This window comes from Acanthaster planci, linkage group LG15 (assembly GCF_054643075.1).
Source record: "Acanthaster planci isolate LZ-2023a linkage group LG15, COTS_SCS, whole genome shotgun sequence".
Taxonomy (NCBI): Eukaryota; Metazoa; Echinodermata; class Asteroidea; order Valvatida; family Acanthasteridae; genus Acanthaster; species Acanthaster planci.
The window spans coordinates 781046-798713 of record NC_141791.1 but is presented as its reverse complement, the minus strand read 5'-3'; the positions used below and the strand labels follow the sequence as shown (position 1 = coordinate 798713).

The 17668-nt window shown below is 40.9% G+C and overlaps 1 protein-coding gene across 2 annotated transcripts in view; it reads right to left on the bottom strand.

Moving 5' to 3' along the window:
• The window catches only part of LOC110974370 (intersectin-1-like), a 33180-nt gene extending 16258 nt beyond the window's left edge, over positions 1 to 16922 (bottom strand). The window contains exons 1-26 of one of the 2 annotated variants that reach the window (XM_022225954.2): positions 16786 to 16922; positions 14808 to 14843; positions 12426 to 12570; positions 12019 to 12194; positions 10864 to 11034; positions 10094 to 10205; positions 8931 to 9104; positions 8064 to 8545; positions 7604 to 7701; positions 7339 to 7391; positions 7067 to 7178; positions 6523 to 6672; positions 6270 to 6410; positions 5711 to 5798; positions 5315 to 5454; positions 4900 to 5051; positions 4466 to 4626; positions 4312 to 4347; positions 3997 to 4059; positions 3723 to 3782; positions 2925 to 3301; positions 2551 to 2714; positions 2285 to 2426; positions 1616 to 1806; positions 975 to 1141; positions 356 to 841 (exon numbers count right to left, since the gene is read on the bottom strand). In XM_022225954.2, coding sequence (XP_022081646.2) covers positions 356 to 841; positions 975 to 1141; positions 1616 to 1806; positions 2285 to 2426; positions 2551 to 2714; positions 2925 to 3301; positions 3723 to 3782; positions 3997 to 4059; positions 4312 to 4347; positions 4466 to 4626; positions 4900 to 5051; positions 5315 to 5454; positions 5711 to 5798; positions 6270 to 6410; positions 6523 to 6672; positions 7067 to 7178; positions 7339 to 7391; positions 7604 to 7701; positions 8064 to 8545; positions 8931 to 9104; positions 10094 to 10205; positions 10864 to 11034; positions 12019 to 12194; positions 12426 to 12570; positions 14808 to 14823 — 4057 coding nt within the window. In that variant the 5' untranslated portion in view covers positions 14824 to 14843; positions 16786 to 16922. The remainder of the gene's footprint in view (positions 1 to 355; positions 842 to 974; positions 1142 to 1615; positions 1807 to 2284; positions 2427 to 2550; positions 2715 to 2924; positions 3302 to 3722; positions 3783 to 3996; positions 4060 to 4311; positions 4348 to 4465; positions 4627 to 4899; positions 5052 to 5314; positions 5455 to 5710; positions 5799 to 6269; positions 6411 to 6522; positions 6673 to 7066; positions 7179 to 7338; positions 7392 to 7603; positions 7702 to 8063; positions 8546 to 8930; positions 9105 to 10093; positions 10206 to 10863; positions 11035 to 12018; positions 12195 to 12425; positions 12571 to 14807; positions 14844 to 16785) is intronic. The other variant, XM_022225955.2, reaches the window with a different exon arrangement.
• Positions 16923 to 17668: the final 746 nt, after the last annotated feature.

The following is a 17668-nucleotide window of genomic DNA, read 5'->3' as shown; positions in this document are numbered from 1 at the left end:
AGATTTCAAAAGGAACATTCCAGATTCCTCCACAACTATACACTTTGCTGACACCCAATGCTTTCTTTGTGCTTTAACTTTCAAGGGTTATCAATCTCACATGCAAGTATTATGGTTAGGCTTTATCTTCCTCAATCCTGAAAGGTCTTTTAAGTCTCAAGGGGAATTTGAAATCCTCTCAAAAGTTATGAGAACCAAGCACGCAACTTAGAGTTTGACAAAAAACGAGGAAATTCCAATCTTTACAAGAATTTGTACTGTTGTTCAATTTTCAATGGCAGGAGTGTGAAGAGAAAACGAGGAAATCAGCTGATCCGAGGAAAAGTTGCATGCCTGGAGAACTGTCTGTAGTTACCTGGTTTGCGGGTAAGTGACGATGTCTTAGCTGTCTCGTCTGGTGTCACGGCAACAGCTGGAGTGGTTGGCATGGTTACTGGTTTGTCTCCTCCTTCCTTAGGAGTGACATAATTGGCTGGAAATATCCCTTCCTGATCTCCAAGCTTGCCCGTCCACCAATCCCCCTCCTTTTTAGTTACAACGATAGTCACGCCGGCTTCAAAGGTCAGATCACCGGGCTGGTCTGACGAGTAAGGAAACTTCGTAACCACCTCATCGAAAGACAGGTGACTGGGTGGTTCCAGCGAGTTGATTACTGGTTCTGTTGCTTGGACTTGGGCGCTACTCTTAGGCTGAGCACAATTGGCTGGAAAGATGCCTTGACGGTCCCCAATTGTCCCTGTTAACCATTCACCATCCTTCTTAGTAACTGTAACTGTCTCACCAGCTGTAAACTGCAAATCACCTGCTTCGTCCGAGTTGTAAGGGAATATCGTCACATATTCTAAGGAAATAAAAAATTTACAATCACTGTAAGAGCTTAATCAAGGAAGTGATAAACACAAGTTCTTGACATCTGTAGACATAGCTGGCAGACATGCTGATATGTCTGTTCAATCAATCTAAACCACTTGTACCTTCACTCTGTTGAGGTTGGGCAGCTCCAGGTGTTGGGGAAATGGCAGGCTTGACAGTGCTGGTAGTTGTCGATGATACATTCCCAAACAGTGATGATGCAATGGCAGCAACAGAGCCAGTTGCTATGGAGACAGACAAATCTGTTGCTGCTGCAGGAGCTGGTTTGCTACGACAGGAATTGGGAGACAATTATAATTCATTACTGAATAATGATCAAAGGATTTCGACAGCCATTAATCCCGACTGGCGAGTACTTCTGAAACCCTCCCAACTCTACAGTGTGGATACTAATAAAAAAACCCTGCTTTCCTCACCGGTACTCATTTGACAAGAAGCAATCATGGTAAAGTGACTTGCTTAAGAACAACCGTCTCGTGCAAAGTAACAGTGGCTGGAAAATCTACCAAATTTCCAGGAGGGCATGGTCTGATGTGTAACGGTTCAGATTGATACAAACTTTGTAAACCTTATCACAATTTCATGAGGAAAATCAACCTTTCTTTGGGTTTACTTACTTTCCATTTCATTGATACAAACTTTGTAAACCTTATCACAATTTCATGAGGAAAATTAATTAATCTTTGGGTTTACTTACTTTCAATTTCATCAGGAAAATTAAGCTTTCTTTGGGAATACTTACTCTTCAGGTAGTTGCTTGACTTGAGTCTTGGGGAACCATCCTTGTTTGCCGTTCAACTCACCAAGCCACCACAAATCTTGTTGCTCCTTTACAGTCAAGATGTCTCCCTTCTGGAAGGACAGGTGATTGTCCTTCTTAGCTTCCCAGTCATACAAGGCTTCAGCCTTCACACCGTCTTGCAGTATCTTGCCCTGAGAACAGACAAGGAACAAAGCCAGATGCCAACCCAGGACTGAGCATCCATTTATACCAGAAAGCAAGACCACTGCTGTGACTGACAGACAGCATGACGTACAGAGAAGCTATGCAGAAATTCATGTATTTTGGAAATAGCTTTGTATCATAACCACCTTAGAGAAATTGAAAAGAATTCTCGTCAGGATGAAAACTGAAATGGCTTTGCTTAGTTTTTCAGCGAGATTAAGACATACATGTTGGAGGCCACTGCTCTTTCTTTGCCTTCAAGTTTTCTCTTTGCAAATTTCTGATGCTCTTGCATATCTAGTTACTCTGGGTAAAGGCTCTGACAAGGGAATACAAAGGGTTTGTTGCGTGAGCATAGAGCCGAGAAAGATGGGTCGCTCAATCCTCAACTGTCAATCTCAAACACTTCTGTATTTCACCACTGAGACCGGGCTTGTGCAAGGAGCGTCCTTAGGCTAGGGCTACCTGTCCTGGTGTTGGTGTTGGTGACGGGGCTGGCTGGGTCGCCACTGGGGTGAAAGGCGAGGATTTGAAAGGCTGACTGAATGCCGAGGAAGCTGGCGCTGATTCAGTGGAAGATGTGGTTTCTGGTTTAATGACATCTGTCCTGGAAAATCAAAACACAAAGAACAAAAAATACTGGATCAAACTGGCTCAATACAAATCTGACCACTAATCTCATTGTGGGACCACAGGTGAAATAATTTGGTCCTGATGGAGCAAAGACTTACTGGCTGGTACTACTTGAATTGCTGAAGCTGGCCCAACCAAGGTCATTAGTGGGTTTGACCTCTTCGTCATCTATTCTCTCGGCGTAGTTCTCTGGAAACCATCCTGTCTTACCATTTAGTTCTCCTCCCAACCATCCAGGTTCAGCATTCTCACTTTTACCAACCTGTCAAGATTAATTCAATTTCCCAAGTTGAAGTTACTATCATGAAGCGACTTGTGAAGTTGTCGTGACAATTACTTCATCTTTAATAGGGATCTTAAAGTAAGCTAAAACGACTTCCTCCTCCTCAAATTTCTATTCAGCATTAGAATGAAGAATATTTCTTTGACAGGAATAATTAAAACGCATAAGCTTTCTCTTTCCAAGTCTCACCATGACGATATCTCCTGGGTTGATTGTCAATTCTTCAGGAGTTTCTGCTTGAAATGGATATAATGCCCTGTAGCGCATGAAGAGTACACCTGAGGTCTTGATCACCGGTGATTTGGTCGGTACCCCGCTGTCATGGTTAACACTGGGCTTGGGTGCAGTAACCGGTGGCTTCTCCGCTTTGGTGGTCTGTGCAGTGGTGGCACTGACTGTAGACGTCAAGGGGGTGACATCCGTGGACGGCTGTAATGGTTTGAGGGTTGGTGCTGGTGCTGGGGTTGGCTTGGGGGCTGGGGCTGGTTTGGGGGCTACACTGGGCTGCGATGTCGGCTTTGGAGCCTCCTTGGTTGAGCCGAAATCAAACGTGGCATTTGAAAAATCTGAAGTCAAACATCAACATCCACACCGACTTAATTTTTGTTGCGTGACTAGGTGACTGCGGATTTGGTTTTAATGCACTCTATACGATTGTCTGATTTGACATTCAACATTTCTGGAGAAAATAAACTGTAGTAGTTAGTGATAGATCCACTGGAGCACATCTCCATTGAAGACTAAGGACGGTCTGATGAGAACCAGTGAGTAAATTACTCAACGTTGCCATCCAAATGGTCTTCTCTTTGCAATGTAGGTGCTAGATTTGGACATATTCACACTTACTACCTGGGGTAAGGATTAACATCAGGAAAGCTGAGTCATGTTCATCAAGTCTTCAGTAACTTTGTAGACACGTATGCAAGATTTTTTGGAGTCATAAAACTGGAAGTATTAAGACACTAATGATTCAACAACTGACAGTACCTGCAAATGCTCCGAAAGGGTCCTCCTTGTCAGTGGAAGCTTTGGTGGCAGCTGTGGGTCCTGTGTTGGGATTAATGAAAAAATTGTCAGAAAAAAAAGGACAAAATAGACTAAAGAAATTGACCAAAAGACATGTATATTAGAAATAAGATAAGCTTTGTAATGTTTGTTTCGGCTTTGGGATAACCCACCTCAACAGCAACCACTATGTTCTACGTTTTGAAAACCCAACTGATCTGGAAACACTTTCCATATGTTTGATTTTGATACTTACCTGTAAAAGCTGAAAAGGGGTCAGATGGGTCTAATGGTTTGGCTGCGGATGTTTTCTCAACAGCTGAAAGAAAAATCAGACACAACAAACCCATAACTCTAAGATTTCAACTCTACACAGCACTCTATTCCAAGAGACAGAAAAGAACCTTAAATGCAGAATGACTCACAGGCAAGTCTTTGAAGCAACAAGGTCTATTGATCACATGACAATGCAGATCACCCTAATTAAACGACTGAGTCCAATCCAATCTAAAAACGGGTTACCTAAAATCAAACATCCTAAAAAAAAAACGATGACAGGAAGACATCCTACCTGCAGTGCTTGCGAATGGATCATCAGTACTGCTTCCTGCATGAAAACCACAGAATAATATAATTTCCTGAATAAAACCATTCATTACATATCAGACTGACCTCACAAACTGGATCTCTTTTATCTGCATTAAAGGAACAGATGTAACTCTCACCAAAACTAGCAAACAGGTCAATGGAAGGGGCAGCTTGAGCTTTCTTCTTCTTCTCGTCTTCTTGTCTTTTCTTCTCTGCTTCTTGCTCTGCCTTCTGCTGAGCCAGTCGGATCTGCTCCTGCCTTCGTCTCTCCTCTTCTTCCTTTCGTTGATTCTCCTCCCTAGAAAAAAACAAGACAGAAAAATTGTTCATCGTTAGAATTTTAAAGCCCCTGAATTTTGAGGGAAGCATTCGTGACTTAATTTCAAAGGGGATGTTGTAATGAGAATTCAGGAATCACTTTCAGAATATCCACAACTTTCCAAAATTTAAGAAAAAATGTCCAAGGCCACTTTACAGTTGAAACTGTCCCCCCAGATATGTTTTACAGGAACACACTGAATCTGTAGGAAGAGGCCGGTAACTAAGGCAACTGACTGGTACTCGGATGTACCTGATCCTTTGCTGTTCTACAGCCAGCTTCATCTTTTGCTCTTTCTCAGCAGCTACTTGCTGCATCCGTCTGTTGTCAACTGCTGCTTGTTGGTGTAGGGTCGTCAAGTGATCAATCTCTGCTTGCTCCTTGGGAATTTGCTCCTTCAGCTCCTAAAACAAAGGAATAAAAGAATTAATCACAAAAAAGGAATTGTCTAGAGTTCTAATTTCTTCTGGTCTTCCTCATATCAATCCATGCCATCCTGTGGCACATATGTCCTGTGATATGTCATTATTTCATGTACTCTATGAAAGTCATTTGAAGTCTTTTAGCTAACCAGCTATTGCATCCAACAAGTCACTCTACCGGAGAATGATTACAAAATAAAGCCAAAGGCCAAAATGCCAGGAGGACAGAGAAAGTTAATACTGACAGCTATTTTGGTGTTTTTGGAGTCCACATCTATCAGTGTTGACTCCATAGCACTCTCGTGTTGCTTGAGTTGGTCTCGTAGCCGTTCTACTGTGGTCTTCTTAGTGGTCAAGCTGTGCATAACAGTGCGGTGATTCTCAACTGGGTAAAAAAGATGGAACCAAATGAAACTTAGCACTCCATGATGCGTGAGTTACTCCAGATAAGAGATCAGATTCATGTACAAGGTTCGAATCCCACCCAGGTAGACTTGAGTACTCGTGATTTTTAAATCTTCTCGATGTCTAACAAACGCTTGGCTTGAGAAAACACAGCCTGTAAAACCAGGCTTCCACTTCATATTCTCTTCTAGAACCCATCCAATACAAGGCTATCATGAGCCATTGGTGATACTCACAGACATGACTGTCAATGCCTAATTTCTTGGCCTTATCCGAGATGTCATCTTTCTGTTTATCCAAATTCAGTTTTATTTGCCTTTGCTCCTATAAAGAAAAAGATTCGATGAATTTCACTTGGAAAAAATCATCATTAAAGCAAAGAAAATACAAAATGGTTGTGACAAGCAAAGGAAATCTGTAAGTGAGGAAGAATTTTATTGAAGAATGACTACGGTGTCAACATAGTTTTTGGAAAAGTTGTGAAAGACACCTTAATTTGATTCAAAAATGGAAATAATTAGTTGATTACTTATTGGACCAGTTTATTTGTATGATGTCTCTTTGGAAATCTCGTAACAAATGCAATCCTGGAAAATAATGAATTCACTTAGAAATTTACATTTCGAGGTGCCACACGCCCAACGCATGGACAGTACACCTTTAAATTCATGATGGCAAAAAATGTGTCACTGGAGGGTTCCGGGAGGGTTCCTGGAAGGTTCCTTAAGGGTTCCTTGAGGGTTTCTGGAAGGTTCCTTAAGGGTTCCTTGAGGGTTTCTGGAGGGCTTGGCTTACCTGGATGGCTTTTTGCAGGCTTTCTATTTCAGCCACTTTGGCATCTCGTGTCTGTCCCATTAAGATGATGGTTGTATGATGCTCAGTCACTATGTTCTTGGTGTCACTAAGTTGCTTGTTTAAACTATTCTTTTTATCCTCCTGAAAGAGCAAAACAAGGAGCAGCATTCAGACAGACTTCTCAAGAAAGGATGAAGACATTCCAAAACCAAAGACAAGTCTTGAGACCAAACTGATTAAATCCAAATCTCACCAAGGTCTCCAGCTCACAGGCCAAGGTCTTGCTCTTGGATTTGAGATGACAGACATCTTCTTGGTGTCGGATTCTCTGAGCTTCCAGCTCTTGACGTCTCTGCCGTTGAATCTCCAGCTGCCGCTGTCTCTCTAACTCACGTCTAGCAGCCTGGAAAGGGGATAATTCATACAGTGCTAATAAGATTGGGTGTTGACTCGGAGGTTAACTGTCTAGAGCCCAGAAAGGACACACGGCTAGCAGTGTAGGGTGCATGTGACTAGATTTCAACGGAATGAGTACAATCACGGCATACACACAGATTTGTGTCAGTGAACAGTGTTGGATGTATGTGACCAACTTTCACCGAAATGAGTACAATTGTGGCATGCACACTTATTTTTTTCAGAGAACAGTGTTGGGTGTATGTGACCAACTTCAATGGAATAAGCACAAACATGTAATTTGGTTTTGTTAGAAAGATACAATTGAACTTGTGTAATAAAAAAGGTTGATGTTTGTATAGAAGGGACAAGTTTGAACGACTCTCAGATTGAAATGTTACCTCCCGCTGTTCAATCATCTTACGTCGTTGTTCCTCCTGCTCTGCTTCCAACTCCCGTTGCCGTGCCAACATCTTGTCAAGCTCCATCTGGCGCCTCCTCTCTTGTTCCATTCTACCAAGGAAGATGTCCATTTTATTTAAAAAAAAAACAGCAGCAGCTGAGCACTTGTGAAGTGGCCATCTTGATCTGGTTCCCCGAACACCAAATATGAATCAGATTGCAGTACACAATTACTCAGTGGAACCAAATGTTTTCAAATCCTCCCACTCACCTAATCCTCTCCTTCTTTTCTTGCTCTTGCTTCTCAATTTGAAGTTGACGATCCTGTTATCCCCAAAAAGTTACAAAGTTAATATTTCTTTAAACATTCATTTCTGTAATGCTAAGCAGTTTTACACACAATACAGTATTACAAATTATGAATTACGTGAAAAGGTTTAATAAGCAGCAAATTAAGACAGCGACAATGTTCTTAAAGACTGTGACATGTCTTATGTTTTCTTGGCTAATGTCTTTGACTCGTTGAAGATTCCTACCTTTTCTCTTTGCTGTTCCTCTCTCAGCAATGCTCGTCTTCTCTCCAACTCCATCTGCCCCTTCTCAAAGTTCTGCTTCTTCTTGTCCTCAAAAGATACTACCAACCAGGAAATCAACGACACAAAACATTAGCAGGAAAACCTTCCAAAGTGAACAAGATTCAAAACATCAATGGAAATCAAGATATGTATGACATTCCCAGAGACACTATGGAGGCATTCTCACTTTAATAGCATTTTACTTCTGAGGTATTTTAGCTCGATATTGACATGAACCTCTAGAATCTACCGCTGTCCTGTGAACCAATGCAACATTCTTTGTTCTGGAACAATGCTCTGGAACAAAATTTGGAATTCAAGCACCAGGTAAAGTAATAGTGTCTGGACCCTGAGGGACTGTCAGGTGCTGGATTTTTGGATGATTTGAGCTGGTTATGGAATACAATCTAGACAGAAGTACCTGGCATTGATGGCTCTTCAATTGGTGCTTGCTCATCCAGGCTCTGTTGCTGTGGTAACCCAGGAGACAAAGGTGCCGCTATGGGCATCATCATCCCACCCGTAGCTGGCATGGACCCTATACCCATCACAGATCCCATAGCAGGTTGCATGGGACCCATACTGGGTGCCATACCACCCATACTGGGTGCCATACCACCCCTACTGGGAGCCATACCACCCATACTGGGAGCCATACCACCCATACTGGGAGCCATACCACCCATACTGGGAGCTATAGTGGTACTCATAGGTCCTGCTATCTGACCGCTGCTGGTGCCTGTGGCGCTACCTGATCTAGCCCTGCGGAAGGACGGGGGTACCAGGTGCATAGGGAGCGTAACAGGGAGGGTCTGGCCGGATTTGGCCATATCGGCAAGATGCATGGCGACGCAAAACTCATCCTGAGTGAGTCTCCCATCATTGTCTATGTCAGCTAAACCCCTGGTAAGAGGAAGAAAAAGAGATGACATTTAATTGCTTGAAAAGGTCCATGGTGTTTTATATGCCTGACAAGCTATTTGCCAGATTACAGCGGAATGGTTAATTTATGTTGTCATTATTATTGGAGAGGGTCTTCCCTTTCAGTTATTCTGAAATCAACAACGTTCCGAAATCAAATGAATCTATCCCAATATCCTTAACCCTAACAGTCCTCAATCCTTCACCTGTTGGAGGACTGAGGACGGTGAGGGTTAAGGAACTTAATCTAGGATGTGTCTTCATCTTCCATTGGTTGGGTTTGAGCCTCCTGCAAAGGCTTTAGTCATCAGCCAATGAGTCTGGGAACCACTCCATCCACCTCCATCTGCCCAGTGCTGTGTCTTACCATATCTGTGCCAGTATTCCCTGTGGTAGGCCGGTCTGAACAAGTATCTGCCTAGCCTGGGGGCCAGTCAGGAACCCGCTGCGTGTTTTGTCGCTTGTGTTGAAGGTCTGCTTGTAACGCAGTTTAGAACCATGGGGAATAGACCACTCAGGGCTTGAGGTCATGGATGCTGACCTGTAGCAAAAGGGCAAGTTAACTTAGAGAGTTTTTGCCTTTTCTTGAACTCACTTGATGATAACTGTACACAGACACAGTAGTTAAAGATTCTGACATCTCAACCTTTATAAATCTTTCTCCAATCGTATCATTTTTAGCAAAGCGTATGCCAACATCAGTACAGATGAAACTAGCTTTCATGTGTATGCACTCATTATGGTATCGACTAACCATCACATGCTCATGTTAACGTGACTCTGTTATGATACTGTTGTCATTTCAAAGCACCGATGATTGATCCATAATACATCGATCCAAACAGGTGCCAGACAAATCACCCATGACTCATTGTGTATATTGATTGCAGCAGACGTTCTAACATACAGCAATGCCAAGAAAGTTAGCAAATCAGGGATGATATTGTTGATGGCTTGCCATCAGTTCAGCGAAATCAATTCGACCCCAACTCAGAACCGACAAGATCCATCAAATGGTTTGTAGCCAGTACTACTTGATGTAAAAGTTGAAGTGCCAAGAAACTGTGGTCCATTTCCTGAATGGCGAAGGGATGAGATTGGAGGAAAATGAATTTAAAAAGACCTAATCACCAGAGTCTTGAGGGAACTAATCACCAGAGGTCTTGAGGGCCCCACAGTAGCACAGAGCCTATGGTATACATAAATTTGTGTTTGCCTACACGTATCAGGAACCTTTAAAATACCCATTACTTGTACTCATCATTAAATGTTATACATAAAACAATTTAACGGTGAACAAATCATTTTCCAGATATTAAAAGAGATTCTTTAAAAACTCGTGACATGACGAAGAGCCAGATGAAATGGTTCTGAAATCAGAAAATATCCTGACAAATTTCATACCTTTAAGGACTTGGGCAAAACATCTAAAAAGCTATAAAATCGACACCATGAAAAGTTCTCTCTATGACATGACACTGACAAAAGATTTCATCCTGTAAAAACGCCACTTCAAGTGTGATTTCTAACCTTTCTGGTGATCCCTGTATTGGCTGGGTGGCAGTGTGGGGCAGGGTCGCAGATCGTTGTATGCCTTGGAATCCAGCGGGACCAGACTGTCCAAGCATTTGACTGGTTGTTCCTAAGGGATCAAAAAGTTGTCAAAATCTGGTTTCAGTAACAACCCACTTTGAAACTTGAAGGAAAATCAAGGATTGCAAACCTTAGCTAAAGGGAAAGACAGACGTAAATCTGGATGTGAGTGCTTGATTCAGTTATGGATGTACATTACAAAATATTTTGTCACATTGGAGGGAAAAATCTGAGAATTAGTTATTTGTTAAAGGGACAAAGATGACAAGTTGTTTCAGATAAAATATTAGTAAGCTGGTCAAACGTGATAAACAAACCCTCAAGCCACACACAGTACATGTATGCCCAATGTTATCAATATTTTAATGCACACTATATAGAGGTTGAAAGGCAACAATGGATGTGTTAAAGGAAAGCTAGTATTATAGGAAGAATAAGTCATAACATCCAGGCGTCCCAGAGGTTATGGGTTAAGTCACTGAAGCAAGTAGTCGTGAAGAAAGCATTAAATCCCAAAGCCAATCTTTTAAATCTTTCAAATACTGCATTAAATAATACTGCTTGCTACAACATATCAGGTCACATGGAGATAAAAAAGGTCAAAGGGACATATTCACAAACTTACATTTAGTGAGATGTGAAAATTTCTATTTGATGTTTAACTGTTCCCTAGGCTTGACCTTTTGACCTTTTGCTAGTCCACATACCCATGGTCATTCCTGATAATACCATGGGGCTACTCCTGGCCGGTAGGGTATTGAAACTCCCTTGCCCTGTGGCTACGGAACCAGCCACAGGTTGCATGGTTCCCATTCCTCCCATGGTTACCATGCCAACCGTCGACTGCACGGGTGCTACGCCAGTCATTGTGCTCATACCTAGGAGAGGATTAGTCGGAGATTTGGAGAATTGTGGGAATTAAAGAAGCGTTAGTTCTAGACTAGCTGAAGAATGAATCATTGAATCAATATCTTGTTAATACTTGAATCTACTCAACTTCTTCATCAACATTTCATACACCTACTGAATTGAAGAGGAGTGACATTGACAAGGCAGGCGATTCACAATAGTGCACCTCCAAGAGTTTACAGAAATAGTTATTCAATTTTTACAGAGGCGTGAGAGGCCACTTAAAATTCAAGCTGAAAACAGCTAGCAAATAGCTAAAATGTAAGACGTCTTTGTACGTTTGTACACAGCAGGTGCAAATAAAAGCTGAAATTGAGAATCGACATCTGAACAAAAAAAGCTGAAATCAGCTAAACAGCTCAATTCTCACACCTCTGTACTCTATCTTTCATGAGTATTACCTTCCGAAGGAAAACGAAACCAGAAATGGTCATGAATACTACATGTTAATGGAAACCAAGAGGAGAAACAGCTAAGCAATGGAGCTATGTTTACTTAGAAAACTCCAACTATGCTGCAAGAGTGTTAGAGTTAGGAGTGATTGAGGTTTGGGATGGATTATAATTCATACAGAATCATTTGCCCTAATAAGCAATTGTACGTCTCACTGAATTCAACACTTTTAACGTATACAAATCTGATGGGTTCACTAACAGGTGTCCACATTTTTAAAGTTTAAAAAAAATGTACATGAGACGGCACATAATAAAGTGTTAGACTGTGTTGGGCTGGATCAGGTTTGTTATGAAATCCCCAGGGGATTGGGTTTGAAGCTGAACGCCACGTGGATCAAGACACAATAGAAAGACGATGCCAAGTGAAGACCTGAAAAGTGTTAGGGTAAAAGCAAACACACATCAGCATACATGTATAGACATGTACGTGTACTGTACACACAAAGACACAACCCCTGACACACCCCCTGGTCCATGTCCTGACACATGTTCTCTTACCCATGGAGAAGGACCCGCCGAATCCTCCTCCCATACTAGGACTAGGATGTTGCTTGAGTGACGGGGGGAGGGTGCTGGGAAGCTCCGTCCCTTGAAGTTTCCTCTTGATGAGGTACATGGCAATGGAGAATTCCTGCTTGTCCATCTTCCCGTCGCCGTTCATGTCCGCAAGGTTCCTAGAGGAAAAGCATACAAACTGAGTCTTGACAGTCATGCCAACCTCCACTGACCGATGTGAAACTGATAGAGACCACAATATCAAAAGGCTAGACACACTCTGTGTAAATATTTGCACAGCCTGGTGGATTAATTTAAACAGAAGGGGCTTTTGGCTTGTCATACTGCATATTCATGTCACAATGATTTTTAAAAAGAGCTGATTTTAGTGTGAAGAGCTCTCAACTCACCAAATGTGGCCAAGGACATTCTTAGGGAGGCCAGATTGGAGAAAGAACCCCCTTGCCTGCTCTCCGGTGATAAACCCGCTGACCGGCTTGAGTTGGTAGAACTGGGCATCATGTTTAGCCCGATCTTCAGCAGTTATCCTCCAATCTATAAAGCAACAAAGTACTGAGTAACCGTTACGTGAAATTATGTTATGCACAGTCCCCATCAAAATCCGAAAACCAAATTCCATGGCTTTTCCTGGGCTTTCAAGGATTAAAATGTGATAATTTCCCCCCTGACATGTACCCTTTTTGCAGAGAAAAGTTGGTTGGTATTATAAACTGGAAGACTGCCATAACCTCTATCATTGACTGACAAGGATAATCATTGTAATTTATTATTCTGTGATCATGTCAAGAGCAGCCACTCAAAAATAACTCTTGCAACACATGATCTCAATTTCCACGGCTTTTCCATGACTTTTTTATGACTTTCCAGGACACCGTTTTTCCTAGGATTTTTTGGGGGAATTTTCCCTAACCATGGGGATCCAATCATGTAAATTCTTCATCCAGTTCTTTGTATTATTTTGACCCAAATGTAATCCGTCAGGATCGAAATGGAGAGTGCAAAAAATCATGGGGACATTGGCAGATAACTTCATAAGTCAGACGAAGGGAGGGGGATTCCGTCGTTGCTTTTTTCTGAACCTTTGAAAAAATTACTTTGGCTGCTTTTGCAGGTATAGCATAATAGGTCCACACACATTGTACATGTACACTAGAAGGAAACCTGTGAACACGTAAATCCTGATAGAAATACCGTAGAGCACGCTTTACATGTAAATACTGCCGGTAGAAACCAAGCATAAACACAGTCAACCACTGTATTTCCAGAAACCAAGATAAACACAGTCAAGCACTGTATTTCTAGAAACCAAGCATAAACACAGTCAAGCACTGTATTTCTAGAAACCAAGCATAAACACAGTCAAGCACTGTATTTCTAGAAACCAAGCATAAACACAGTCAAGCACTGTATTTCTAGAAACCAAGCATAAACACAGTCAAGCACTGTATTTCTAGAAACCAAGCATAAACACAGTCAATCACTGTATTTCTAGAAAACAAGCATAAACACAGTCAATTACTGTATTTCTTCCCACTTTTTGTGAGTGACAGATTTGTTGCGAAAGAGCTGACAAAAAGCTGGTGAAACCCACGAAAATGCAGCAATGGCATACTTGTACAGATTGTAAATATCTACACAACGGGGTCAGACTGTAGTCAATGCATAAACACATGACCTTGACAGTATGACATTTGAAATCGGTCACCACATATCCTTGAAGACCTGGAACTTCCTACAAAGGTTCAAGGCCATTACTTCCTTTAAAACAAGTTCTTGATATGTGAAAGGGGACGCAAGGTCAAGATCATAACATAAATGTACATGTACATGTAGAAGGCGCTGGCCTATGTACATACATGTGTGTGGGATGTCATTCGCCAATCAGAGTTCAAATACATGTATGCTCAATTTAAAGGATATTTGGGTCCAATTATAGCACCATTCTTTATTTTCTAAAATTTATCTTCTATTCCGACGGCGCTTTGGGGTGTTTTATACATTTTCATTCAAGAAAAAACTTCTGTATTCAAGCGCAGAACAGTGACACTTGTTTTAGGGAGTGACTTCAATGCATACACCTGTTTCCAAAACAAAATGATAAATTCTGTTTTACTGACGATCTGATATCGTGTCATATGAAAGGAACCAGTCAATATATGTACGTGTATAATGTAAGTATCGTTTACATTTAGATACAAATTTTGACAAAAAATTCTCTAACATTTCAATCAAGCTGTGCATTATAACACAAGCAATCCCTAAAATCAACTAAAAGACATGCAATGCAACCGCATCAAATATAATGTACGGAAAAAGTCATGACATGAGCCTCAAGCTAGAGTACTGAAGGCCAGACAATTATTATTCACTTCAACAGCTGATAAAACAATCAATATTACATGTAACAGATCTGCAATGTGTTTTATAATATATTCACACTTTGTGGTTATGGTACTCATAAAGCAAAAAATACTTCTGTGGAGAAAATTTCAAGAGAGGGAAAAAATGACCCAACCATTTCCATGTGTACACCCTTCTGGGCTGGTTGTTCATTAAACCCTCCTATGCAAAGACGCATTCTTGACAAAGTCAAAATCAGTCCAATGACCCCTACATGTATGTGTCTGTGTACCGTGGCAAATCAACGGAAGGAATTTTTGACTGCGACTGTTACAGCAAAGGAGGGTTCATTGTTCAGGTTATTTTGTATGCATATTTACACATTTTACAATTCTAGTAAATACAGTTTATGCAAATCGTTGTTTACTTACCCTGCGCTTGCATCATCTTGTACAACCTCCAGGTACCTGAAAATGCACAATCAAATCAAGAAATCTTTGACTTTTAAAAAGGAAATTTATCAGATGTTGAACTTGAAACAAAAGATTGAATATTAAGTACCAATGAAGACAATTACGAATATGCATTCTATCGGTTGTCAAAAAACAACTTAAATATTCATGAATCTTATGAGTATTCATTAGATTACCAAGAATGCACATTGTTTTGGTGGAGTCCGGGTCACTGGTGTGTTCAACAACTGAGCAACAACAAAGACTTATGAGAGATTCAGTCAAACATTTGACCCCGAAGCAAGGTGTATTCAATGCACACCACCACCCAGAAAAACATGAGGGAATGCGCAACAACATCTGGATTTGACAATTACGTGCAACTCTCACACATAAAACAGACAATGTGATTGGCTGAATGATGTATGAATGGAGCCAGTTCACTAAGGTTCAAGCCTATGGGAATCCCTGTCTCATAGCGTGCTAACAGGAAGGAGTTTGTTAAAGGGGGAAGGGTAGATTAGGCGGTTGAATTCCTTTACTGGGGGTGAGGGATATTCAACAGTTGACATCTGACATTTGGAATCAATCCAGGCAACATATGACAAGGACGTTGAGCACTGGTTTTTGACAAAAGGGTAAGTTAGGGTTGCATCTACTTCTAAAGGGATTCAGACGTAAGTCATAGACTCATCATTGGAGTGCATTTTTCTTCAGAGCCAATGAGGAAAAATAAACCATCTGCTATTTAAAAATCCTTTCCCAATTAAAACAACACAAATTAAATAGCAACCCCTAAACTAAACAAAACCACAAGCAAACAAGAAACCATTGGCAACACTAATAGGGCCACTGAAGTTACATTTTATCAGTGTCAATCAATATTTTATCAATTTGTATATGTTACAATGTAAACAAATCATGTTTCTATGATGCTTTCATATCAGTCCATATTAAACATACTGTTCTGGAGCAAAATAATTGATCTTTGATCTAATTTGTGCTAATTTGTATTTTACATTAAAGTCACTCTTTTAGAAGTTTTGAAAAATGACATCTGGAGTTGCATTTTGGTCCATTTTATGAAGAACATTCCAAATCACATTATCATTATTGGAATCTCCAATTCTCACTTAATCCATAGATGGGTGCATGAGACATTCTAAGGACAGTTTTGAGGTGAATTTGGAGGATTTTGACTGAGGGTACAAGCTATCTTGAGTGAAATGAATTAATGGAAGCAAAAGCCGGACCCTACTAATATTGCCCGACCATGTCTAAATGTTAAAAAAGGTGATTTGTAGGGTCGAAGTTAGTCGGATTAATTCGTCACAGGTGTCAGCTGTCCAGCCGCTCTGTTGAGATGACTAAATAGGGACCAAAATTTCATGGATAGAAACAGTTGGACTTGGTCTTGGAGAATGACCAAATTGATGAATTGACGACCAGTTTGGGTGAGTAGGCCTAACTTAGGCGGTAAATGGGGGTTGATATACACTGTAATTTGTTGGAAGCTTTTTTCATTCACACTCTCCACTTTTTTTGGGGGGGGGAGGGAATGGGTGTAGGGCCAAAGAGGTAGTCCAGACTGGCCCTGTCGTTAGTTTTAAAGTCTTAAGTGCAATCTTGAACACGTTGAATCTTGCGCAAATTTGTGGTACTTCATTCTCGGCAGATTATCCTATGAATGGATGTTATTCAAAGGCGAATCAACTCGGGATGCAGTATAACAAATGTGCGTAAGGCTCAAAATTGCGCTTAACAGTCGTAGTCTGGGGCTACCCCCACTTTATCCACGAAATCACCGCCTACAGTTAGGCCAATATTATAGTCCTAATCTCGATTAAAATAGCGCCCTCGTGCAATATTCACAATCGGTAAATCACACGACATCAACACACGAAAAGTATTGAAATACTTCAAGCAGTCGGTGCAAGAAAAATTGTGCTTTACTTACCACTCTACTACTAAACTCTTCCACAGTTATACAGAATGGGATTAGGACAATTTTGATCTTCTAACTAAGAGAAAATCACATGATTTCCCCTTCGCTCACAACCACCGTGGTGAAAGATGCAGGACTCGCCCACTACAATGGCGTCTGTAAAACGGAAACACGTTAAATCCTATTGGTCAATGGCATTTATTATTAAAAGGTTTTCTATGGAAGCACGACATAAAAATTCAATATAAAAAATTTACTTGTTTCAATTGCTTTCTAAAAAAACGTAAGGCATATGTTTGATCCAGCTTTTGTCTTTGTGCTGTGTTTATTGATTGTTTTCATTTTTAATAAAAAATACCCTGACTAATCACTACTCTTTTGCCATCGACAGAACATGTGGTACATTATTGATCTGGTCCCGTCATATAGTAATCAAACACATTCAATATTTGAGGGTCGAGGGTAAGACCGGGAAACGTTGATCGGAAAACACATGCAACTTCGGGTGCGTCCGATCAGTTTCGTTAGACCCGTGATGTAAATGGAATGCTTACTGAAAAATGAAGTCAGTTTTTCTTGATCGTGAGTCTGAAAGACAGGGACAAAATGCTGTTTTAAAAACTGATGCAAGTATTCACATTATTGTAATTTGAATGTGGTGCTGGGTTGTTTGTTTTTAACATGTATGACACTTGTTTTTTTTTAACTTTCATGACGCCTTGGACACGTTGAAGTGGGAAAAAGTTTGGGGCGGAGTTTAAAAAAATGATTGGTAGGCCTACTTTGGTAGGCACTACTGAATACTAGGCCTTGGCCTACCACTTTTTTTCATAGAGCAAGGAACAGATGATTTTTTTTAAAAGAGGAGAGGCACTGTTGTCATGCACAGCAAATT